The sequence below is a fragment of the Electrona antarctica genome (assembly GCF_951216825.1).
Source record: "Electrona antarctica genome assembly, chromosome: 3".
In the NCBI taxonomy this organism is placed as follows: domain Eukaryota; kingdom Metazoa; phylum Chordata; class Actinopteri; order Myctophiformes; family Myctophidae; genus Electrona; species Electrona antarctica.
Window position 1 is genome coordinate 52,771,199 of NC_136808.1, and position 26,469 is coordinate 52,797,667.

Genomic DNA, 26,469 nt, shown 5'->3' on the forward strand with positions numbered 1-26,469 from the left:
GGGCCTTTTCAACGAATGAGGGAAATTCTCCAACAGACATTTTTTACACTGCTGAAAATCCATTAGGCCAACGACTCTCCTTACTAAAAAGGCAATACACTGATATTACTACACCATTTCAATAAGAAAAAAAAAGAAAAAAAGAAAGAAAAAGTAGAGAAAAAAAAAGAAAAAAAACAGCAGTCCAAATTGTAGCCTGGTGTGGTAGATAGTTGATCCTGTTAATCCACTGTGCCTGGCCCCGCCCCCATCCCAATCCGAGCCTGGTTGTGGGCACAGAGTTGGAGAAGAGTCTCAGGTCCCTGACCCTAAAATACCCCTCACCCCGACCCCCCCCCCCCCCCCCCCACCCCACCCCACCCCCAGTCATTCAACAGTCCCTCCTCGCAGCATTAAAAAAAAAAGTAGAAGAAAAAAAACACACAACAGCAGTGGTGGTGCACAGAGAAGAGAAAAGCAGTCACAGGGAAATCTTTCTGAACGGCTCGTTTCTCTTCTTCCAAAAGAAAAACGGAACAGGAGATAAAAAGGAAAAAAAAAAAAGGTGTCGGAAAAGCTGGTTCTCTGGAAAGCGAGGACAAGGGGGAGGGAGAGGAAAATCTTGCAAGAGAAGAAGTTGGGCAGTGTTCCTGTTCATTAGTTTGGTGTGTATGCGTTTGTGTATTTTTATGGGGGTGTGTGTATGCGTGTTGTCTCTGTGTGAGTGTGTGTTTGTGTGTGTGTGTGTGTGTGTGTGCGTGCGTGCGTGCGGGCGGGTGCAAGTGTGCAGTCTCATGTGTAAATGTATGTGTATTGTTGATGAGTGTTTTTTGCGTGTATATTTGCATGTCTGTTGTGAATGTTGATGTTATTCTTGTACTGTTTTGTGTATGCCAGAGTGTGCGTGTGTGTGCGTGTGTGGTAGTGGCGGTGTCGGTCTCTACAGCAGGTCGACGCGGCGGTAGTACAGCAGGTAGGCAGTGCGTTCCATGGTCTGCTTGACCACCTGGTACTGGTTGATGACCTTCACTGCCTGGTCGTCGATGCGCAGCCAGCCGTTCAGGCCGATGTGGAAGACATCTGTGGTGTAATGGCCGCCTGTCGCGCTGTTCCCGTGATGGTAGACAACTGTGGGAGGGGCATAGGCAGGGTGAGAAGACAGTTACAGTGGGGGGGAGAGGATATCATAGGCAGGGTGAGAAGACCATAGACATATATATGTAGACGCCCATATATATGTAGACGCCCTCTGAGGCGCGTGTCACCAATTGAAGGCGGAAGCATTAGCGGAAGCAAAGCGGAAGCTTGTCAAGCTTCCGCGTGCGTAACATAAGTCCCGGAAAAGACGCGCTGTGATTGGCCAGTAGTCACTTGAGTGACAGCGAGAGACGTGGAGGAGTCACATGAGTGACGTCACTCGGGCAGCGACGCAGTCGCCTTCAGCAAATGCCTTCAGCACTTCTAAATAAGAAAGCTGCGGAGAACTGTTGCTTTGTGTTCACTCTTTAATGTTTTCTGTTAGTAATCTAATCCCCCCCTGGCTCTGATGTTGTATTGTTAATAACTTTGTTGTTTGTGTTTGTTTGTTTGTTTTGTATTGTAATGTATATTGTCATGACTGTTATAAAGATTTGTTTAAAAAAAAGAGAAGCCTTTAGCACTGCACTTCCGCCTTCATTGGGATACACGTCGCTCCAATGAACTGCAGCGGCAAATGAGGCATCTATTTCTTATAATATCTATGGGGGAGAGGATATCATATGCAGGGTGAGAAGACGGTTACAGTGGGGGGGAGAGGATGTGGTCCAATTACCAGTAGGGCTGTCTGTCTCCATCAGGACACTTTACTTGACGAAAGTGTTGTTTTTGGCAGACAATGTTGATTTTAGTTTTAGTCATAGTCTTTTGAATAGTTTATTTAGTTTCAGTCACATTTTAGTCACCTGGAATATTTTAGTGTTAGTCTAGTTTTAGTCGACTAAATATCACAAGATTTTAGTCGACTAAATCTACAGGTGATTTAGTCGACTAAAATGCATTTTGAGGGCCTTGATGCCGTCGTAATGACTGTTTTTACACTTGCTGAAAATAACAGATCTACAAGCTCACAACGCGCGACACGTTGTGGGCTTGTAGATCTGCTATTTTCAGCATGCAACCAAGTGTAAAATGACTTACCGGTATACTGGATCTCTTGTCCACTAGTCCCTTCCTAACATTTTAGTCTAGTTTTTATTTCTTGACGAAATTGTAAATATATTTAGTCTTAGTTTTAGTCATCATAGCTTAGTTTTTATTTAGTTTTTGTCAGTGAAAAAAGGTAGTCGACGAACATTTTTCGTCTTAGTTTTAGTCGACGAAAACACTGCTTGACGATTCATTGTCGTACAACTAATTGCGATGTGTTTTTGTGAACGCAGAGGGTAGATATGACATAACTTACAAAGAAATTACTCACAATGACCGGCAAATAAAGGATGTACTAAACAGGCTATATTTAACAATTGCATACATTTAAAAGCAGAAATAGTTAGTAAGTCTACAAGCTCACAACACATTGCAATGTGATGCATTGTAATCCAGTGCAAATTGGCCACCGTGTGAATTTGGTGATATTCACACAGTGGCCATTTTGCTCTTTAACCCCTTTTGGTGTTAGCATTATGTTATGCTTTAGCTATTGAAAAATAGCAGATCTACAAGCTCATAGCGTGCCACCGAGTGGCGCGCTACGAGCTTGTAGGTCTGCTATTTTTGAAAAATCAAAGAACGACTGACATAGAAACATAGCTTTTTCAGAAAACTGTCAGGATTTAGAAGACATTTTTAAAATCTGATCTCAGGTCAAAATGGGTTAAAGGATCCCTGGCTAATAAGACAAATATGCCTTAAAACACTATACTTGCCCTCTATAACTAAGAATTAAAGGTAAAAACACCATCAATATTTTATTTCTTTCATAAATAGAGAATCTTTCACTCAATATATAGGGACTGCTCCTGTCGCAAGTTGATGATGTCATGTTGTTTTTATTAGCATATGCATTGCATACATTCCACAGGGCTAGACCACACATGGACATATGACATCATCAACACGTGACGGGATAGCAGTCCCTATTGAGTGAAAGATTCTCCATTTATGAAAGAAAAAATATTGGTGTTTTTTATTTTGTAATTTTATTTATAGAGGGCAAGTATGTTTTAAGGCATATTTGTCTTATTAGCCAGGGATCCTTTTAAATCATACTTGGGCACCCTGGCGGGTGGCATTTCTCCCAACCCACAAATAGGACGTGAGAGCAAAATGGCTGTGTGAGTATAGTCAATTGTGAGCTTTTAGATCTATTATTTCACACATTTTGAAAATGTTTGTCAATGTCAGAACATGTTTCAGCAGATGAATGGGACTTCTGACAATTATGCAAAAATGATTGCGATAAAAGTCAAAGAATTACTGGTATGACATAATTGAGAAGAGAATTTCAGAGAGGTGAGTTGTTTGGTCCCAATAATAATTATTAGCAGCTTTTAAAGGGATTTGGGGTATTCAGCTATGTAGGGCCCTTCATTGTGTAATGTACAATAACTAAAGCAATGGAGGTCACACCCCAGGGCACGAGTTGGCATAAAATCACAAATCCAATATTGTAATGGTTCTTTTCAATACATGTCATGAAAAAGGTTTTGGTGGTAGGCTGGACTGGGCAACCATATCTTGCAAGGACAGGATTTATGTTATGGGGGCAGGCAGGCCGTTCCAAATGAAAGGCTCCTTTCATCCCATATGAGGACCTGTCGGACAGTGAAAAGGGCTCTAATGTGGACCTGTCGGACAGTGAAAAGGGCTCCAATATGTGGACCTGTCGGACAGTGAAAAGGGCTCCAATATGTGGACCTGTCGGACAGTGAAAAGGGCTCTAATGTGGACCTGTCGGACAGTGAAAAGGGCTCCAATATGTGGACCTGTCGGACAGTGAAAAGGGCTCCAATATGTGGACCTGTCGGACAGTGAAAAGGGCTCTAATGTGGACCTGTCGGACAGTGAAAAGGGCTCTAATATGTGGACCTGTCGGACAGTGAAAAGGGCTCTAATATGTGGACCTGTCGGACAGTGAAAAGGGCTCCAATATGTGGACCTGTCGGACAGTGAAAAGGGCTCTAATATGTGGACCTGTCGGACAGTGAAAAGGGCTCCAATATGTGGACCTGTCGGACAGTGAAAAGGGCTCCAATATGTGGACCTGTCGGACAGTGAAAAGGGCTCCAATATGTGGACCTGTCGGACAGTGAAAAGGGCTCCAATATGTGGACCTGTCGGACAGTGAAAAGGGCTCCAATATGTGGACCTGTCGGACAGTGAAAAGGGCTCTAATATGTGGACCTGTCGGACAGTGAAAAGGGCTCTAATGTGTGGACCTGTCGGACAGTGAAAAGGGCTCCAATATGTGGACCTGCCGGACAGTGAAAAGGGCTCTAATGTGTGGACCTGTCGGACAGTGAAAAGGGCTCTAATGTGTGGACCTGTCGGACAGTGAAAAGGGCTCTAATGTGGACCTGTCGGACAGTGAAAAGGGCTCTAATATGTGGACCTGTCGGACAGTGAAAAGGGCTCCAATATGTGGACCTGTCGGACAGTGAAAAGGGCTCCAATATGTGGACCTGTCGGACAGTGAAAAGGGCTCCAATATGTGGACCTGTCGGACAGTGAAAAGGGCTCCAATATGTGGACCTGTCGGACAGTGAAAAGGGCTCCAATATGTGGACCTGTCGGACAGTGAAAAGGGCTCTAATATGTGGACCTGTCGGACAGTGAAAAGGGCTCTAATGTGTGGACCTGTCGGACAGTGAAAAGGGCTCCAATATGTGGACCTGCCGGACAGTGAAAAGGGCTCTAATGTGTGGACCTGTCGGACAGTGAAAAGGGCTCTAATGTGTGGACCTGTCGGACAGTGAAAAGGGCTCTAATGTGGACCTGTCGGACAGTGAAAAGGGCTCTAATATGTGGACCTGTCGGACAGTGAAAAGGGCTCCAATATGTGGACCTGTCGGACAGTGAAAAGGGCTCCAATATGTGGACCTGTCGGACAGTGAAAAGGGCTCCAATATGTGGACCTGTCGGACAGTGAAAAGGGCTCCAATATGTGGACCTGTCGGACAGTGAAAAGGGCTCCAATATGTGGACCTGTCGGACAGTGAAAAGGGCTCTAATATGTGGACCTGTCGGACAGTGAAAAGGGCTCCAATATGTGGACCTGTCGGACAGTGAAAAGGGCTCCAATATGTGGACCTGTCGGACAGTGAAAAGGGCTCTAATATGTGGACCTGTCGGACAGTGAAAAGGGCTTCAATATGTGGACCTGTCGGACAGTGAAAAGGGCTCTAATATGTGGACCTGTCGGACAGTGAAAAGGGCTCTAATATGTGGACCTGTCGGACAGTGAAAAGGGCTTCAATATGTGGACCTGTCGGACAGTGAAAAGGGCTCTAATATGTGGACCTGTCGGACAGTGAAAAGGGCTTCAATATGTGGACCTGTCGGACAGTGAAAAGGGCTCTAATATGTGGACCTGTCGGACAGTGAAAAGGGCTCTAATGTGGACCTGTCGGACAGTGAAAAGGGCTTCAATATGTGGACCTGTCGGACAGTGAAAAGGGCTCCAATATGTGGACCTGTCGGACAGTGAAAAGGGCTTCAATATGTGGACCTGTCGGACAGTGAAAAGGGCTCCAATATGTGGACCTGTCGGACAGTGAAAAGGGCTCCAATATGTGGACCTGTCGGACAGTGAAAAGGGCTCTAATGTGGACCTGTCGGACAGTGAAAAGGGCTCTAATATGTGGACCTGTCGGACAGTGAAAAGGGCTTCAATATGTGGACCTGTCGGACAGTGAAAAGGGCTCCAATATGTGGACCTGTCGGACAGTGAAAAGGGCTCTAATATGTGGACCTGTCGGACAGTGAAAAGGGCTCCAATATGTGGACCTGTCGGACAGTGAAAAGGGCTCTAATATGTGGACCTGTCGGACAGTGAAAAGGGCTTCAATATGTGGACCTGTCGGACAGTGAAAAGGGCTCCAATATGTGGACCTGTCGGACAGTGAAAAGGGCTCTAATGTGGACCTGTCGGACAGTGAAAAGGGCTTCAATATGTGGACCTGTCGGACAGTGAAAAGGGCTCCAATATGTGGACCTGTCGTACAGTGAAAAGGGCTTCAATATGTGGACCTGTCGGACAGTGAAAAGGGCTCCAATATGTGGACCTGTCGGACAGTGAAAAGGGCTCCAATATGTGGACCTGTCGGACAGTGAAAAGGGCTTCAATATGTGGACCTGTCGGACAGTGAAAAGGGGTCCCATATGTGGACCTGTCGGACAGTGAAAAGGGCTCTAATGTGGACCTGTCGGACAGTGAAAAGGGCTTCAATATGTGGACCTGTCGGACAGTGAAAAGGGCTCTAATATGTGGACCTGTCGGACAGTGAAAAGGGCTCCAATATGTGGACCTGTCGGACAGTGAAAAGGGCTCCAATATGTGGACCTGTCGGACAGTGAAAAGGGCTCTAATATGTGGACCTGTCGGACAGTGAAAAGGGCTCTAATATGTGGACCTGTCGGACAGTGAAAAGGGCTCTAATATGTGGACCTGTCGGACAGTGAAAAGGGCTCCAATATGTGGACCTGTCGGACAGTGAAAAGGGCTCCAATATGTGGACCTGTCGGACAGTGAAAAGGGCTCCAATATGTGGACCTGTCGGACAGTGAAAAGGGCTTCAATATGTGGACCTGTCGGACAGTGAAAAGGGCTCCAATATGTGGACCTGTCGGACAGTGAAAAGGGCTCTAATATGTGGACCTGTCGGACAGTGAAAAGGGCTCCAATATGTGGACCTGTCGGACAGTGAAAAGGGCTCTAATATGTGGACCTGTCGGACAGTGAAAAGGGCTTCAATATGTGGACCTGTCGGACAGTGAAAAGGGCTCTAATATGTGGACCTGTCGGACAGTGAAAAGGGCTCTAATATGTGGACCTGTCGGACAGTGAAAAGGGCTCTAATGTGGACCTGTCGGACAGTGAAAAGGGCTCCAATATGTGGACCTGTCGGACAGTGAAAAGGGCTCCAATATGGACCTGCAGGACAGTGAAAAGGGCTTCAATATGTGGACCTGTCGAACAGTGAAAAGGGCTCCAATATGTGGACCTGTCGAACAGTGAAAAGGGCTCCAATATGTGGACCTGTCGGACAGTGAAAAGGGCTCCAATATGGGCTAGAATCCGGAGGAAGTCAGCAATACAGAGTCACCCTCGTCGGGAATTATAACTACCGCAGCTATAGAAATCTATCTAAAAGTATGCACAAAGATTCGTGTAAAATTACAAACAAAAGGTCAAATTTTGAATTATATAAAGCTTTGTGGGGCGAAGTCCCCCCCCCAAAGTTATAATAGAAGCAGAGTGATTATGTAAAGATGGAATTATTCCCAGACAGATTAAAGAGCCCTATAAGTGGGGAGTGTCCCTGCTGTGACACAGGGTTACGGTTCCAGCCCACCACCGTGAAGGGTTCAGTGTCCCTGTGACACAGGGTTAAGGTTCCAGCCCACCACCGTGAAGGGTTAAGGTTCCAACCCACCACCCTGAAGGGTTAAGGTTCCAGCCCACCACCGTGAAGGGTTAAGGTTCCAGCCCACCACCCTGAAGGGTTAAGGTTCCAGCCCACCACCGTGAAGGGTTAAGGTTCCAGCCCACCACCGTGAAGGGTTAAGGTTCCAGCCCACCACCGTGAAGGGTTAAGGTTCCCGCCCACCACCGTGAAGGGTTAAGGTTCCCGCCCACCACCGTGAAGGGTTAAGGTTCCAGCCCACCACCGTGAAGGGTTAAGGTTCCCGCCCACCACCGTGAAGGGTTAAGGTTCCCGCCCACCACCGTGAAGGGTTAAGGTTCCAGCCCACCACCGTGAAGGGTTAAGGTTCCAGCCCACCACCGTGAAGGGTTAAGGTTCCAGCCCACCACCGAAGGGTTCAGGTTCCAGCCCACCACCGTGAAGGGTTAAGGTTCCCGCCCACCACCGTGAAGGGTTAAGGTTCCCGCCCACCACCGTGAAGGGTTAAGGTTCCAGCCCACCACCGTGAAGGGTTAAGGTTCCAGCCCACCACCGTGAAGGGTTAAGGTTCCAGCCCTCCACCGTGAAGGGTTAAGGTTCCAACCCACCACCGTGAAGGGTTAAGGTTCCAGCCCACCACTGTGAAGGGTTAAGGTTCCAACCCACCACCGTGAAGGGTTAAGGTTCCAGCACCACCACCGTGAAGGGTTAAGGTTCCAGCCCTCCACCGTGAAGGGTTAAGGTTCCAGCCCTCCACCGTGAAGGGTTAAGGTTCCAACCCACCACCGTGAAGGGTTAAGGTTCCAGCACCACCACCGTGAAGGGTTAAGGTTCCAGCCCACCACCGTGAAGGTTCCAGCCCACCACCGTGAAGGGTTAAGGTTCCAGCCCACCACCGTGAAGGGTTAAGGTTCCAGCCCACCACTGTGAAGGGTTAAGGTTCCAGCCCACCACTGTGAAGGGTTAAGGTTCCAGCCCACCACCGTGAAGGGTTAAGGTTCCAGCCCACCACCGTGAAGGGTTAAGGTTCCAGCCCACCACCGTGAAGGGTTAAGGTTCCAGCCCACCACCGTGAAGGGTTAAGGTTCCAACCCAACACCGTGAAGGGTTAAGGTTCCAGCCCACCACCGTGAAGGGTTAAGGTTCCAGCCCACCACCGTGAAGGGTTAAGGTTCCAACCCACCACCGTGAAGGGTTAAGGTTCCAGCCCACCACCGTGAGGGGTTAAGGTTCCAGCCCACCACTGTGAAGGGTTAAGGTTCCAGCCCACCACTGTGAAGGGTTAAGGTTCCAGCCCACCACTGTGAAGGGTTAAGGTTCCAGCCCACCACTGTGAAGGGTTAAGGTTCCAGCCCACCACTGTGAAGGGTTAAGGTTCCAGCCCACCACCGTGAAGGGTTAAGGTTCCAGCCCACCACTGTGAAGGGTTAAGGTTCCAGCCCACCACTGTGAAGGGTTAAGGTTCCAGCCCACCACTGTGAAGGGTTAAGGTTCCAGCCCACCACCGTGAAGGGTTAAGGTTCCAGCCCACCACTGTGAAGGGTTAAGGTTCCAGCCCACCACTGTGAAGGGTTAAGGTTCCAGCCCACCACCGTGAAGGGTTAAGGTTCCAGCCCACCACTGTGAAGGGTTAAGGTTCCAGCCCACCACTGTGAAGGGTTAAGGTTCCAGCCCACCACTGTGAAGGGTTAAGGTTCCAGCCCACCACCGTGAAGGGTCCAGTGTTCGTGGCGAGAGGCCCGGCAGTAACGACTTCTAATACTCCTACTACTCTGACTGAAGTCATGTTTAGAGTTGTAGTACAATACAGCATAGTATGGGTGGCCAATACGCCACATGCCTTCAAAGACTGTGCATTATCTGACTGAAGCACAGTACAATACAGCATAGTATGGGTGGCCAATACGCCACATGCCTTCAAAGACTGAAGCACAGCACAATACGCCACATGCCTTCAAAGACCATATCTACTGTTACTACTGTAATTAATGTATCCTCCTCCTTACTGACATGTTTGCACTATTGGTGAGATGCGTGCTGTACTTGTACTGTACATTGACAATAAATTGAATCTCATCTCAGACTGAAGCACAGTACAATACATCACATACCTGCAAAGAGCCTGTACGTTCTTTGGCCTTTTACAACTTTGCTTCGCACTCCAGAGGACAAGAGGTCTGAAAAAAAAAATAACAAATAAATCGAGAGAATAATTAATGAATCAATGTACCCGAAGCACAAGGCCACAAATACAATTTCCTGTGAAAATTAACATTTCAATAATCCTATTCAAAACTCGAAAGCTTCATCCAAAATGTCAAATAATTGCGGGTGTATAATAGATCGGTAAGGCTCTAGTGTGCCAACTAGAACTGTATGCATGTGAGTTCAGTGGGGTTCCTGTGAGACAAGCAAAAGTGGTCAATGCATAGTTCGTACCTTTGCTGATTTCCAGGTCAACAGGGTAATCGATGTTCTTGACCAGTTTCTGGCAGCCTCCAGTTTTCTCAAACACGAACCTCTTGAGATGGAGCACAAGCACTGGAGGGAGCTCTTCAAGAGTTACTCTTCGACTGATCTCAATCTGGAATAAAGAACAGAAAAGAGATGTTATAAAGAATAAAAGGCATGAAAAGATGTTGATAAATTGTGGATGGAACAATATATATCTAAATATAGAGATTAAGAATAGGAGGGACAAGTAGACGCCTTATCAGACGACGTCACACTGATCAGCACCAGCATTGCGCGCGCAGGCCGGCACCACATGAACCCCACCACCACTCGCATGGAAAAGTTCTAACTGCACTCACGTGTAAAAATGCACCATCAAACTTTCATATGCTGATTTTCTCCCATTGTGGAGGAAGAATGATTAGGATTTTTATAATAGATCTCTCGCCCTTGAAATATATAATCCTTGGTTTCCGTTGTGTGTGAACAATAATAGCAATCCAAAGCAGTTGTCCTCAAAACCACACCTACAGTCGCTGTCACAACAACACAGGGAGCGCTATGATCACGGCAGCAGAGCCTGCTCGTGCACGTACAGCTGCAGCAGAGCCTGCTCGTGCACGTACAGCTGCAGCAGAGCCTGCTCGTGCACGTACAGCTGCAGCAGAGCCTGCTCGTGCACGTACAGCTGCAGCCCATCAACTTGCATCGGGTTTATGCTGTTCTCTGTGCGCAATACTGTTGCGCAATGAAGTATAAATGTCTCCATAGGGTGCACCTCACTAGCCAACACACAAGAGGTAGATTTAACTGAAACCAGTGATTCCCAAAAGAACAGGTTTGGAGATCTGTTGGGAATTGATTACATGAAACAGTCACCCTGCGACCAGTCTCAATGTTTGTAAACAAATAATTGGTCTATTACAACGGCCAAAGGGCTACATTACATTAAATCTTCATTAATCTTTTAATTTCCAAACAAAACTGCACAAAAAAACACAATGAAGCCTTTAGCTTTGGTCTTACATTTGTCAGAAACACTTGCCTGTTGAGAGCTTTGATCCAGCGACTCATGAATCACATTTGGCAGATGCAAAGATGCAAAGATTCACCGCATATTTGTCACTTTGTATCTGAAGTTGAAGCCAGTTCAACTTATTTGTAGCTTTATATCTTTTGTAGGTCCACGTCACTGGCTTCTACTGAAAATGAATGGTAGACTATCTTTGCACCCGCCGTGTAAACGCAGCGTTAGCCTGTGACTCCAGTCGACACGTGACACGTTGTGAGCTTGTAGATATTCTATCTTCACAATTATTGATATTTGTTGAACATTTCTGGAAATACGAGTTTATTTTGGTGGGAAATGTCTAAATTTTAATACAGCTGTCCATTGAGAAAATGTACTTTCAAATTTTTTACAAATTTAAAAGAGGAACTTTCACTCGTAGTCCGAGTCATATTTGACCAGGAGTATCTATTCTTTGACTCAGGTACTGGGGTTGAGACCAGGAGTATCTATACTCTGACTCAGGTACTGGGGTTGAGACCAGGAGTATCTGTACTCTGACTCAGGTACTGGGGTTGAGACCAGGAGTATCTATACTCTGACTCAGGTACTGGGGTTGAAACCAGGAGTATCTATACTTTGACTCAGATACTGGGGTTGAAACCAGGAGTATCTATACTCTGACTCAGGTACTGGGGTTGAGACCAGGAGTATCTGTACTCTGACTCAGGTACTGGGGTTGAGACCAGGAGTATCTATACTCTGACTCAGGTACTGGGGTTGAAACCAGGAGTATCTATACTCTGACTCAGGTACTGGGGTTGAGACCAGGAGTATCTGTACTTTGACTCAGGTACTGGGGTTGAGACCAGGAGTATCTATACTCTGACTCAGGTACTGGGGTTTAGACCAGGAGTATCTATACTCTGACTCAGGTACTGGGGTTGAGACCAGCAGTATCTGTACTTTGATTCAGGTACTGGGGTTTAGACCAGCAGTATCTATACTCTGACTCAGGTACTGGGGTTGAGACCAGGGGTTGAGACCAGCAGTATCTGTACTCTGATTCAGGTACTGGGGTTGAGCACTTTGTCCACCACTGGAAAACACAGGGTAACAGCTCTAGACCAGAAAGATGGGCATGCCAGTAAAACACAGGGTAACAGCTCTAGACCAGAAAGATGGGCATGCCAGTAAAACACAAGGTAACAGCTCTAGACCAGAAAGATGGGCATGCCAGTAAAACCAGCTCTAGACCAGAAAGATGGGCATGCCAGTAAAACCAGCTCTAGACCAGAAAGATGGGCATGCCAGTAAAACACAAGGTAACAGCTCCAGACCAGAAAGATGGGCATGCCAGTAAAACAATGCATGGCAAAGAGGCTCCACTGTCCAGCTGTAGAGCAGATGTGCCCATCAGCAGCTCTGTCAATATGCTAAAAGCTCTCCGTTCTTCAACAATGTGGTTTTCAAACAAATAGATTTCCTTCAGTACTATCCCCTTAGGGCATGCAGGGGAAACCTTTCGCTAGTGTCCACACACCAATGGAAGCAGCAGCTAATGCCATGAGATTTATGTTTTTGAGTGGTGTAAACCACTCCTACGACTGGCTTTGTTAGTTTGTCTGTCTGTCTGTTCGTACCAAAAAATGAGCACGGTTGCTATGGTCACTTAGTTCACACGGGTGTGATTTCATTACGTCAGACCACAGCTGATCAGTCTATATAAGACCTTACACCACTCAGTTCACACAGGTGTGATTTTTTGTAACATGCCCAGAAACCCAATAATAATAATTTAAAAAAAAAATCACACCCGTGTGAAGTGAGTGGTGCAACTCCATGTGGGGGGGGGGGGTCATCCAGACTCCCAGGAACGCGCCCAGGCCGGTTCCGGCGTGCCGCCCCACGTTAGAAACGGTTGAGAAATGACAGTTACCGTGTGGGGGTCCCTCTACTGTACCCTCTACTGTACTGTCACACCCAAAATCATCATATTTACAGTTAATATGGGCGTGTGTGTGTGTTTGTTAGGTTGCCCACAGGTGGTGTTTTCGTGCTCAGACCCAGCCAGCCAGCCAGCCAGCCACCCACCCACACAGCTCCGTAAGAGAGTGGTTGCACCACACGAAAAGAGGATTTAAACTGGATATAATACTTAATCGACAATGTGTTTTGGTAACTTTTCCACATTTCATCCAAGATACATTTTAGGTCGGAGAATAATAGTCACAGTAATAGAGATATTTTAAAGTCACTTTTCAAACTACCGTCTCAACAAAGACAATTTTCATTGGCAATTTGCAGAGAATGGCAATTTCAGCCGCAGCATTGGTGCAATCCAAATTCAGAATGTTTGTACCAAAATCTCCTTAGTCCTTTTCATTCAATTTGTAAACACACATTGCGATTCACTAAACAAATCTTGCACAACACTGATGTCAAAAGCGACCAAAACCCCAAATGTAGTCTGAGGAAGATTAACCCAATTTTGGGCGGGAACCCCTTTTGGTGTTAGCATTATGTTATGCTTTAGCTATTGAAAAATAGCAGATCTACAAGCTCATAGCACGCCACAGAGTGGCGCGCTACGAGCTTGTAGGTCTGCTATTTTTGAAAAATCGAAGAACGACTGACATAGAAACATAGCTTTTTCAGGAAACTGTCAGGATGTAGAAGACATTCATGTTTTAGAATCTGATCTCAGGTCAAAATGGGTTAAAGGCGTACGTACCTCCTGCTTGCTCTTAGTAGTGTAGCCCTGGACTGACTCCCGTGCGACCAGGGTCTCCAGGGCTTCCTGGACCGTACGGATCTTCTCCGACTGAATGTCCAGTTGTAAGGTAAAGAAGGGCTGCAGGGTGGCCGACTCCTTGGAGTTCTGTTGGTACACCACCGACCTGAGGACGCACACACACACACAGTCACACACACACACACACACACACACACACACACACACACACACACACACACACACACACACACTTTAATTGGATCTGCACAAGAGGCGCAATACAATAGACCCAAACACTGATCAGAATTAGGTTACATTATATGGTCCAACCAGATATAGTTGCTGCACATGCTTAACACCTAGGGATAAATGAAACAACGCCTTCTCCAGATAGACAGACTGCCCATAATAGCTGAGACAGAACAGTATTTAGCCAGCTTTTTTGCATTTGTCTTTTGCAATCCACCCAATTGCAGACCCCTGAGCACAAGTTTATGGACATGGCCCAGACTTCCAAATACAAGGACAATAAGTTGACAGTTATATCCCAAGGCCATAATACGTTCCACCAGAAGCTGAAATTTCATAAGTTTGGTTGTAAAACAAGTGTCCATATACAAATCACACACACACACACACACACACACACACACACACACTTAGTCTCCTTACATGAAGTTTTGATTTGTGTTTTATGTCTTAAACTGTTTCATAAAATGTTTGTAATCTCGGCAGCATTGAAAATGAGGGAGAACCTCAATTGCTTTCGAGAATAAATAAAGGTTTCAATCAATCAATCAAGTATCAGAAGATGATGTAACCCAGGTAAAGTAATGCGTCACTCTGCATGTTTAACTAAAGTTTTCCACATGCCCAAAGTAATTTCTGAATGAAAAAGACGTAGGCCTAACCATTTTTTTAAATCATACCATATCCTTGTTAATATAACGCCATTTACTGTAGATCAACGATATAACATTATGGTGTGATATAATATTAGAGCAGTGCAGCCGCGTGATAACAGAAAGGTTGGGAACCCCTGAGTTAACCCATTTTGGGGCGGGAACCCCTTTGTGTTTTAAACATGTTATAATTTAGCCATTGAAAAATAGCAGATCTACAAGCTCATAGCGCGCCACCGAGTGGCGCGCTACGAGCTTGTAGGTCTGCTATTTTTGAAAAATCGTAAAAATGTGGCGCAAATCATTGAATATATTTTTCAGAGCGAACTTTTTTAACTCAAATATTTGCTTCTGGGGGGTCCCTGGAACTACATATTTTGAGATGGGGGTCCGTGGCCCAATAGAGATAATTCTGGGGGTCCTTGACATGAAAAAGGTTGAGCACCACTGACATAGAAACATAGGTTTTTCAGATTTCTTTTAGGATTTAGAAGCCTTTTTTAGTTTTTTTTTTAATGGACCTCAGTCCAAAATGGGTTAAAGCACCTAGGTAACACTCTCTCAGGGAGTGTTTTCCCAGGAGGCCAAAGGGGGTTTCTAATGAACGGGACTGTTATGAGAATACAATTTGGCTTAACAAATCACGTGCGCAGGGCATACGAGATATTACGTCCACATTAATAATCACTTTGCACTTCCATTTGTCCAAAAGCTTAACATCTTTTCTCATCCCATCTCATCCCCTCATAACATATCAAAATTGCTTAGGGATTATAGCTTTCGATTGGATTCCAATTGGTCTAATTGCCATTAACCCATTTTGGGCGGGAACCCCTTTTGGTGTTAGCATTATGTTATGCTTTGGCTATTGAAAAATAGCAGATCTACCAGCTCACAAGCTTGTAGGTCTTCTATTTTTGAAAAATCGACTGACATAGAAACATAGCTTTTTCAGAAAACTGTCAGGATTTAGAATCTGATCTCAGGTCAAAATGGGATAATCAGTTTAATTCCCATAGGCTAGGGCACTCCAATCTTCATCACAAAGAAACTCCAATAGGTTAGAAATTAAGAGACTGAGTGAACCTACAGAGCGTTTGGCACATTTTCTGGTATGAAAACAGTATGAACTGAAGCATGAGAAGCATTCTGTGGAACTACAAAAATCAGTCTTCCCTTTGTGGAGCATCTCCAGGTGCATTCTGAAGAGTTTCAATACGACTGATCGTATATTTTATTTTTTTGTTAGAGTAGCCACATTTTACCCCCTCCCCCTCCCCCCTCTAGGAGAGAAACTTTCAAAATAACAATTCTACATTCTCCAATTGTGTAGACGTTTTTGTAAAATAAGTAATGCCAGATGTTTAACAATAATTTAACTAATTTAACTCCATTTGGTTGACAACCAAATGGAGCCTTATGTGGAGGGAGACCACCTGGAATCCCCTCAGGGACCACTGGTGGTCCCCTGACCGCACAGACTGAAAACCACTGTTTTAGAAACAATCCCAGATAAACAACTAATAATAAGCATACATGGCAACACTGGTGGAGGACTGCTGGAGGAAATTGGAATGAAGGGAAAACAGCTCCCCCTAAAGTCACAGATCAGAACTGAATGCTTCAAGCTGGTTTTCTCTGCTAGCTCTAGTCCTGCAAGATATAAGCCATATCTAAAAAGAATAGTGGGTCAAACTACACAACCAATATGTCAATTTGAAGCCATTATATGACATGAAAAAATGAAATAAAATCCAATGGCAGCCCCTCAGTCAGGCTGGGTCACATTTACTCTCAACTCGGTGGCTGAAAACCTCAGCGGGTGTACAACTACAGTGCTCGATGAAAATCAACCACTGTACTTTCCCTCTGGTTGTTACCGATTCTGAGAAAATAATCCCATGTGTATCCAGTAAGGCCTGGAATCAAGCCAGACCAGAACCCCATAGAGTAGACAGTCATTTAGGATGGGTACACCCTCACAGGTTCTTTGCTTTCAAAGTTGTTTTGTGATTCTTTATTTGTGAATGTGTGCCCCACACCTCGGCCACGGCCACAGGCAGCCCACAATGGCTTTAATTCTCAAGGGCTATGGTCCCGGTCCAGAGAGACGCTAGAGGTGGCTGGTAGCAAGCCTGTTTGTGATGGCACCCTGATCAGGGTCTAGAGCACTGGGCCAGCAGCAGCAGTACAGCCAACACAGGGGGCCCAGATAAAGATGGCACTATGCTCTTTCAGCCCTTCGTATTAACTTGCAACAGAGCCACAGCCAAGCAAAAGAAACGCAAGGACACCACTGCTTCCACACCACAGCTCTCCTACTCGGCAATAAGAAAAATAAGCTCAGGGCAAGAAGAAAAGAAACACTGACAATCACTGCAGCTTAGGCAGAGAAATGGGTCCAAGCCACCGGTGTTTCTCCATAGAAATGCCATGAGGCGCAGTTGAGATTAGAGTTCTCAAACTCTGCCCAAACCCAACCAGGCCCGACCCGACGTTTTAGGGCCGGGCCTAAAATGTATGCTAATCAGTAGGGCCGGGCCGGGCCGGGCCTCGGTCTCCATGGGATTTTTTTTTTTTTAATAAAATGCATTTTTTTATAATAATACAAATTATAGTTTTGTTCTGTCTGTGTGTGTATTAATCTATTAATGAAGACTGACGTTTCACTTTGTGTAGAGTTATCAAATGCTAATTAGTCGGGTCGGGCCTCGGGCCTGATCAGTTAGGGCCCAGTTAGGGCCGGGCCTTCATTTTCAGGCCCGTTGAGAACTCTACTTGCGATGCAAAAACATCAGATCCTTCTAGCTAAACTTCACTTTCTTTCTTTCACAGGCGCCATCAGCTAGCTTACCTGATGTGCCCACCAAATATGTCGGTGATAGGCGTGCGGACAAAATCGGCTTGGCGAGTGATGGAGGTCTTGTTTCGGGGGCCAACCTGTTCCCACTCATCCTCGCTCCCTTCTTCTTCCTTATCAGCAGGTTCTTCTTCCACAGCTGGCTGGGTCTCAGGGCCATTGGGAGTAGGAGTCTCTGTTGCATCAACACAGAGGAAAGAACAACCAATAAAAAGGTATGCACATTGGCCTGGAAAAGCAGAAACACAACCTGAATTGCAACAAACACTAGGGGAATCAATTATGTTTCTAAGCATGTCCACCAAAGTGTTTCTCCCCAGCTTAAAAACAGACTCACTGTACTTACTCTCTTCCTGAGGCGAGATTAGTTTTTTCAAAGCCAGCATCTCTTCATGCAATCCATTAAGAGTGAAGCCCAGGTACTCTTCAGCGTCCTCTTGTCGACCCTGGGAACAGTCATCAGCTCTAATTAATAGATTCTGCCAAGTGCTGTTAACATTGGAGAGGCTCTCCAATGTTAACAGCACTGACTCATGATTCAGACATTTTTAACGTAATTAATTAGAATTATGAATGAGGTTTGACTTGGCATAACGGATGTGTGGACTCAATGCAGGTGTGTTCACCTATTAATAAAAGCCTTTTTGAATTTCTGAACCTGTACATTTTCTTCAGTAACAATTTGTCCCAGTTTGATAACAGCCTGCCAACGGCATTTACAGTTTGTAATCATAGCGTTATCTCTTCAGTGCAGAAGCGGAAGTACAGTACATACCTTCTCAGAGAGGCTGGACTTGATGAGAGTGAGCAGTCTGTAAATGTATGTTGGCTCAAACGGTACACCGGGTCGAATGTCTTTCGTTATCTTATCACCAGCTGCTGTGGAAAATAGTGAAATGTCAATGATGTCATAATCGTAATTAGTGACACCGGAAGAAACATTGTAATAAATAAGTAAATATATACCAACACATAGAGGATAATAGAGTACCGAAGTCTGACGTCATTTCCGTTATCGCTACACCCTTGGGTCGCAGGGCTGTTTTCCCCCATTCTAAATCATAGTCTTTTTAGCATCACAAGTAAGAACTGTGTTCCTATTTTTGAATAGATTTCATATATTTCGAATGGAGAACTAAAATGACCCAGGGGGCTTAGGTTTGACTTCAAGACTTCTGTCGATTAGGATTTAGAGATGCGGTCATGCGTCTTACCTTGCTGTTTGGCTTTAGATGGCACAGGCATGTTGTTGAACTCATTCACAAGCCGTACGCTGTGGCACACAAAAGAACGACAATGTGACTTAACAGGGTAAGACATTTATCAACTGAATTCCTACATGAATCCAGCGTTCAGTCCATGCATATAACTTAACCCATTTTGGGCGGGAACCCCTTTTGGTGTAAGCTATATGTTATGCTTTAAGCTATTAGCAGATCTGCTATTAGCAGATCTACAAGCTCATAGCGCGCCACCGAGTGGCGCGCTATGAGCTTGTAGGTCTGCTATTTTTGAAAAATCGAAGAACGACCGACATAGAAACATAGCTTTTTCAGAAAACTGTCAGGATGTAGAAGACATTTTTAGAATCTGATCTCAGGTCAAAATGGGTCAAGTGTGAATTGTGCTCTGCGTCACATTACTTACAAGTTGTCTATCATGGGGGTGGAGGTGCACAGTCTCTGCGTTTCATTATGCAGAGGGATAGACTTCATTAGGTGATACATGGGGGGACACGCAATCAGGGCCTGGAGGGTCTGAGGGCTCCGAGTCAAGGGACAAACCGTCATGCAGAACAGTAGTAAGACAGCACTTCCAAAACAACAAAAAACTGAATATAAACTGTGGACGAACTAAAGGGAAAATGTAATAATTTCATGTGCTAGAAAACTGGAACGCATGTCTCAAACCCAGTCTTTAGCTGCTGGTAGTTACATATTGAGCGCTATATATATATATATATATATATATATATATATATATATATATATTACACACACACACACACACACACACACACGGGCATTCACTTCTAGTCATTTTTACTAGTTGACTAGTTGCCTAGTTTACTAGTCGACTAGTTGTTTAACTACCTATATGTAAAAAATAAAATAAAATATATTTTTTTTTTTGGGGAAATAAATATTTGTACATTGAAAAACTGTGTACATGGTGACTATAACTATAATCTACCTGATCTTGAGGCCTACAAAATCGGGAAAAAAATAAAAATATATATTTTTTCTTATCAACTAGTCAACTAGTACTAACAAGGTCAACTAGTGGATTTACTAGTCGACTAGTAAACTAGTCGACTAGTAAACTAGTCGACTAGTTGCTTAATGCCCTAACACACACACACACACACACACACACACACACACACACACACACAATGTAATTTTGTTACAGCAGTAGCATAAGCTCATTAGCCTTTAAATTTAGGATGCCTTAAAAATGGATACTACAGGAATTGTAGGCGTTAATTCATTCATTAGTGTTTTTCCACCCTCACCAGACACTTGCCACATTAGCAAGAAAGTTTCTGAATGATGTGTCCTTGAGTTTCTGACTTTAAAATGGCTTGGGTGAGATTCATCATTGAAACGACATTTCTTGGCTTGGCCATGTCTCTTGTTTTAAAAGAAATATTCTATTTTCCTGGCTCTCCCTTGCAATATGACAAGTGTCAGCTGAGGAAAAACAACCAACTAAAATTCAAAATGTCACAGTATCCCTCTATGGCCCTTATTATCCACATGCTCCCGTCAACTACTATGACATTTTGATATTATGATACTGTCCAAAATGTGAAAACTTGTGACTGGTTTCCACGTTTCATTTCAAACTGAGCAATGCAGATCTGGGCAAAAAATGGCTTATGTTAGCCAGAAATTCCAGAATACAACAACCCAACTCATACAGCTATCAAAAGAGACAGAAATAAGCAAACAAGAGTCGAATTTAAAAAACGGAAAAGCACAAAAGGATACAGCGTTGATATAGCACCAGTTTCCCTTGTTGATCAGTCCTCTTGGTTGCAAAGACACTGGTTTGTGTATCAACTTCACATTCTCAATAAGTTCTGGGGATTCAAACAAATACATCATTTTCCACAAAAGGTGACACGCACATGCACAGAACTATGAAGAAAAACAGCAACCAGTCATTGTGAATTGAGCAGGCATAGTGTCAATGTGGGATTACATTTAGATAACACAAATGTTCCTTTTTCTGCTCCTGCAGCATATGACTGACACACAAGCCTAGTCGAGTCAGAATAAAGGACATGTTGTACCACGCCTAGGAAGGGAGTCCATCACTGAAAACACAGCTCCCATGGTAACGTGGACACTTTAGACAACGACATGAATACTGAACCTGAAACAGGAGGTTTCAAAAGAAAACGCCATTATGTACATTATGTGTGTCTATGCGTTACGTAAATATTGTCCAATTGGGATTTTCTTTTTGTGCATTATCCATTTTTACCAGGGCTGGGACTCGAGTTAATCAATGAGTGAGTTTTTTTTTTTTTTTTTTTAAATAGAAATGTCCCATCCACTGGGCCAAGCAAAGCGGTCTGATCGGCTTCTTCCATTGCGTGCACTGGGGTTTGTTGTCTGTTGGTTGGCCTGAAAATTGTCCAGTGAGAAAAGGTTCCGTGGTGCAAAAACTAAGCGAGATTAAAATGTGTTAATCAGTTAAAGTTCCAGCCCTAATACCAATACAAATACACAGTATCAGTATTTAAAAGTTGACATGGCTTCAGTGAATGTTGATACAGTACAGCCTGACTGTACTATATAGACATACAAGCAAAATTGCCTTAATATTGATTTGAACCAATGCCAATAAAGATCCTGCACTGACTAGGTGCAATCATGCATTATTAATTCGGAGGACCCCCAGAATGCTATGAAACTTGCTTAAATTATTTTGTGTTTGTTGATTGATTGTTGAATAGATGCAATCCGTCTTTGTGTTAAATAACATAAACTGTAGAGAGTATCTTCCAATGTCGATCGATGATAAGTCAATGCAAGCAATCCATGTAGTAAAGTATAGTAAACGTGACATGGAATTGGATGAATTGTGCCAGAAAGAGACCATGTTGCAACTAAGGTCCAAGAAGATCTAGACATTGCTGTAAATCAAGTTCAAAGACACAAGTTGCAGCTCTATACATAACTTAACCCATTCTGGATGGGAACCCCTTTTGGTGTTTTAACTAAGCATTATGTTATACTTTAGCTATTGAAAAATAGCAGATCTACAAGCTCATAGCGCGCCACTCGGTGGCGCGCTACGAGCTTGTAGGTCTGCTATTTTTGAAAAATCGTAAAAATGCGGCACAAATCTTTGAATATATATTTTTTCAGAGCGTTTTTCTTATTTCGACATCAGGCCTAAATAACTTAACATGACTAAAAGTACTTTGGGAAATGAACATTCGCTAAACCAATTACGCCAGGGCTCCACCGGACGCGTTGCGTCTCCGTCGCGTGCGTCAAAAAACGCACTGGTTCAATTTTAATGCACGCGTCGCGTCTCCGTCAACGCAACGCAACGCAGGCAGTGGAGCCACCCTTCATTGATTAAAAAGGGAACATTCCCTGACGGTGACGGAGACGCGACACTGACGCGACGCTGACGCGCCCGGTGGAGCCCGGCCGTTAGGCCCTACATACTTTGTTATAGCATTGTGAGCTTGTAGATTTGTCTTTTTTCATTCTTCTTTGTCATTTTTTTAAATTGGCACAAAAAAGGTACACTTTCTTTCTGAGAAGCCCCTCAAGTCGATCCACAAGTACAGTAAAAAGGTACAGTTGGGTGCCACCGATATTGTCCCTTATCATTTGACCCATTTAGGCCTGACCTCAAAATGTAAAAAAATCCTTCTAAATCCTCCAGTTTTCTGAAATAAATATTTTCACGATTTTTCAAAAATAGCAGACCTACAACTCGTAGCGCGCCACTCGGTGGCGCGCTACGAGCTTGTAGATCTGCTATTTTTCAATAGCTAAATTATAACAATGTTTAAAACACCAAAAGGGGTTCCCGCCCAAAATGGGTTAACTGTCCTTTTGCGCAGATCACGCAAACCTCCGCAAAAAGAAAAGGACAATATCGATGGCCTCCAACTGTACATGATCAAATATTGAAAAAGGACTGCTTTTTACAACCTTTACAGCTGTGGACAATAAACCACCAGGTTGCTCACAGAACAGACACATCACAATAAATGCTCCATAGTGTGATAACAGGAAGAAAAGCCGTTATTTATAGGATTCTTTTGTTTTTGTTTAGGATTGTTACTTTGAATATGTATCTGTGTGGACAGAACAGCAGGTGATGAGCCGTCAACATACCGATGATTCCTGTCAAAGTCTGTTTAGCAAATATTAAAGGGATAGTTCAGATTTTTTGAACTTAAGTTGTATGAAATACTTGCCATTAATATAGTGGTTGCAACTGTATTAATTGATTGCCCGAGTCCCATGGTGGGAGTTCTGCTCTGGTTTTGGTCAATATTAAGTAGTTCCGGTCATTTTGTGGGGGGCACTGGGGCCACGCAGTAAAAGTAAATTAATCCACAAAACGAACGTAATTTGTATTGTTGACCTATTTCTAAAATATTAGCGCGACTTTCGTTCAACTTTGACCCCTCTATCACATGGAATTCTTTTTTGGGCGTAGTGATATGGACACAAAAAACATAGTTCTGTGTGATAGAGGGGTAAAAAAATAACGAAAGTTGCACTAATATTTTAGAAATAGGTCAACAATACAAATTACGTTAGTTTTGTGGATTCATTTACTTTTACTGCGTGGCCCCAGTGCCCCCCACAAAATGACCGGAACTACTTAATATTGACCAAAACCAGAGCAGAACTCCCACCATGGGACTCGGGCAATCAATTAATACAGTTGCAACCACTATATTAATGGCAAGTATTTCATACAACTTAAGTTCAAAAAATCTGAACTATCCCTTTAAAATAAGCCCATCCACTGAGTGCTACTTTAGAACAGGCTCACTATAGAGCGTCGCAGTCCCCGCCCCCTACCAGGGCCCAGGAAATGATTCCCACGTTCATTTTCCTCAGACATTTCAAAAAGTATTTATTTACAGACCTTTTAAGCCTCGTACAAAGCCAACTCGAGTTGTAACAAATCATGACAACACAATTTTTCGGGCCAAACAAATAATTAGAAAGAAGAAGGAAACGGCAGGTTACAACACTTTTTGTTGTTTTTCTTCTTTGTAATTATTTGTTTGGTCCAAAATATTGTGTTTGTTGTCATGATTTGTCACAACTCGAGTTGGCTTTGTACGACACTTAAAAGGTCTTTAAATAAATACGTTTTGAAATGTCTATGGGAAAAATTCATTGGGAATTATTTCCTGGGCCTGGCGTCGTCATGAAAGGGCGGGACTGCGACGCTCCATAGAGGGTTAAAGCCAATGTATACTGTTGTCACACAACAAATGCAATGCTTTCCACAAATGCCAGACAAAAAAAAGTGGTGACCCTGTACATCATCTTCAACAATTTGATGGGGGCAGCCAAGCCCTAAAAGGCATTTTAGGGCTGTAGAGGCTAGGACTTCTGGTCTCCTTCCATCTAGGCTGTGCCTTTGCTCCCATTGCTTGAGGTTAGAATGTGATTTCCGAGTCTGTTCACACGGGAAATTACCAGGAAAAAAGACCGGACCCTAACCTGACGAATCTGCCAGTGCAAAACCCCACCTTGTGTAAGGTCATACACATGTGGCAAATGACTCAATATTATTCTGCAATGTGCTACCGCCACCTAGTGTTCAATCAACCTATTCATTGAAAGCAACATGTTAAATGATCCATGGTCAATACATCTAGCAGACATAATCCAATCACATATTAACAGTTATTATTATATAATTAAAAACACTAATTATAAATTAAATTATAATGCGTTAAAAAAATATTTACTTTTTGCTCTGCTTACACTTGGCATATATAAAGCCTTGTAGCATAGGTTGTACAGGGGTATAAGGCAATAACACGTCTCAATGTTGCCATCAAGTGGAGGGTGAATGGTATAGATCAACAAAGCATAAATAAACCCATTTTGCTGACTGCCATATGTACATATGTAAGCTAAACCCTGGACTCTGGATATCTTTTAATTATACCTGCAAGTTTAGGGGCCATGGGATCTTCCGAAACATGAACAGGGTTCTCTTTGACCTCCCCAGCCTTCTCGGGCTGCTCTGGCGGAGCGGGGGATGGAGCCACTGCCTCCACAACATTCTTCACCTCCACAAAGGCCTGAGGGCCCCCTGGCAAAGGCGTGGATTTGTGGAAGAGACTAGCCCACGATTTAGGGAGGTTGGCAGTGGGTGCAGCAGGCGGGGCAGGCGGCGAATGAGCCTCCGCCACCGCCGGCTGAGCCTCAGAGTCTGGAGATGCCTGCTGGGCCTGTTCCCCAGTCTCACAGTCTTCTTTGTGTCCATCTGTACTGACGGCAGTATTGGGCTCCGCTAGTCCATTGGCCACCCCACTGTCCACAGCATCCTCCCCCCCCTCCTGTTCAGTAGTAGCAGTAGCAGTGGTGGCAGGGGGGCTGGCCACAGCAGCCGAGGGAGGAACGGGGGATTTGGGACAGGGGCTGTGCCCACCGCTACCCACGAGTTCAGGGCTTGTTGGAGCCAAATGCTCTGGCTGCTGATCTGCAGTCCTGGGCCCCTCCGTCATCCCACTGCTTTGAGAGGAGGATGAAGAGGAGGATGTTGCATTGTTACCATCTGATAAAGAGGCAGCTCCGCTCGTTAAGTCCAAAGACGACTCATCAGGGCTATCACAAGTCCTCTGATTGACAGTGGATGTGGAGGCAAAATTAGCCGCTGCCACTGGAGCAGCCGATGTCGCCAAAGAGACAAGGCCGGGGGAGGAAAGTTCAGGCCCCGACAACGCCTTGCCGATAATGTCCTCGGCGCTGTGTTGTTGTGGCGCGCCGAGCGCATGTCCGTTCACCAGCCCCGTCACGGGCGTTCCGTCTACCATTGCCCCGCCGCCGCCGCCGCTGCTGCTGTTGTTGCTGCTGCTGCTGCTGCCAGCCGACCCTTCCAGGTAGTTGTAGTATCCCGGTGGTCGCTTTTTCTTTTTCTTCCGCTCATTGCGTTGCCCGAGGCTGCCAGGGACCATGTCCATGTCCATGTCTGCGCAGGCCTGATTGTCCTGGTCCATGGCAGAGCACTCCGAGTCGGGGCAATCGAGCATGTTGAAGTCGGCACCGTCGGGGACGTCCCCGTCCTCCTCCTCAGCTGTTGGAGAGGACGACTGCTGGGAAGCCTGGCAGCCCAAGATGAACTCTGGAGCCTGGGGGTTGAGGGTGCTGGAGACCTTGAACAAAGGATCCTTCACCCCAATGGACTCGGAGTTCATCACCTCGTCCACACCAAACTCAATGCGTTGGTAGTCTTCCCCTGTGAAGAACAACATTTCAGTCAGGTAGAAGGAAAATACCAAAATACCCAAAAGATCTAAGCCTCTACGCCATGTACTGTACATGATTCAATATTGAAACCCTTACGTTGATAGTTTTACATCAGTGTTTCCTAATCAGTGTCGCTGTCCAACCATTCCGGACCGGTAGCACAAAACTGTGTCCCCCATCAAGCTTTAACCCATTTTGACCTGAGATCAGATTCTAAAAATGTCTTCTACATCCTGACAGTTTTCTGAAAAAGCTATGTTTCTATGCCAGGCGTTCTTCGATTTTTCAAAAATAGCAGACCTACAAGCTCGTAGCGCGCCACTCGGTGGCGCGCTACGAGCTTGTAGATCTGCTATTTTTCAATAGCTATATTATAACATAATGCTAACACCAAAAGGTGTTCCCGCCCAAAATGGGTTGAAAGGGCCTCCATGGAGGGCC

At 44.8% G+C, this 26,469-nt stretch overlaps 1 protein-coding gene across 3 annotated transcripts in view; it reads right to left on the reverse strand.

Moving 5' to 3' along the window:
* Positions 1-366: 366 nt before the first annotated feature.
* Positions 367-26,469, reverse strand: part of usp10 (ubiquitin specific peptidase 10) — a 53,943-nt gene continuing 27,840 nt past the window's right edge. For 2 of the 3 annotated variants that reach the window (XM_079497693.1, XM_079497691.1), the window contains 11 exons: positions 24,725-26,017; positions 20,539-20,630; positions 19,193-19,302; positions 18,760-18,818; positions 18,321-18,424; positions 17,892-17,991; positions 17,540-17,720; positions 13,781-13,946; positions 10,023-10,167; positions 9,695-9,760; positions 367-1,107 (listed from right to left, as the gene is read on the reverse strand). In XM_079497693.1, coding sequence (XP_079353819.1) covers positions 920-1,107; positions 9,695-9,760; positions 10,023-10,167; positions 13,781-13,946; positions 17,540-17,720; positions 17,892-17,991; positions 18,321-18,424; positions 18,760-18,818; positions 19,193-19,302; positions 20,539-20,630; positions 24,725-26,017 — 2,504 coding nt within the window. In that variant the 3' untranslated portion in view covers positions 367-919. The remainder of the gene's footprint in view (positions 1,108-9,694; positions 9,761-10,022; positions 10,168-13,780; positions 13,947-17,539; positions 17,721-17,891; positions 17,992-18,320; positions 18,425-18,759; positions 18,819-19,192; positions 19,303-20,538; positions 20,631-24,724; positions 26,018-26,469) is intronic. The other variant, XM_079497692.1, reaches the window with a different exon arrangement.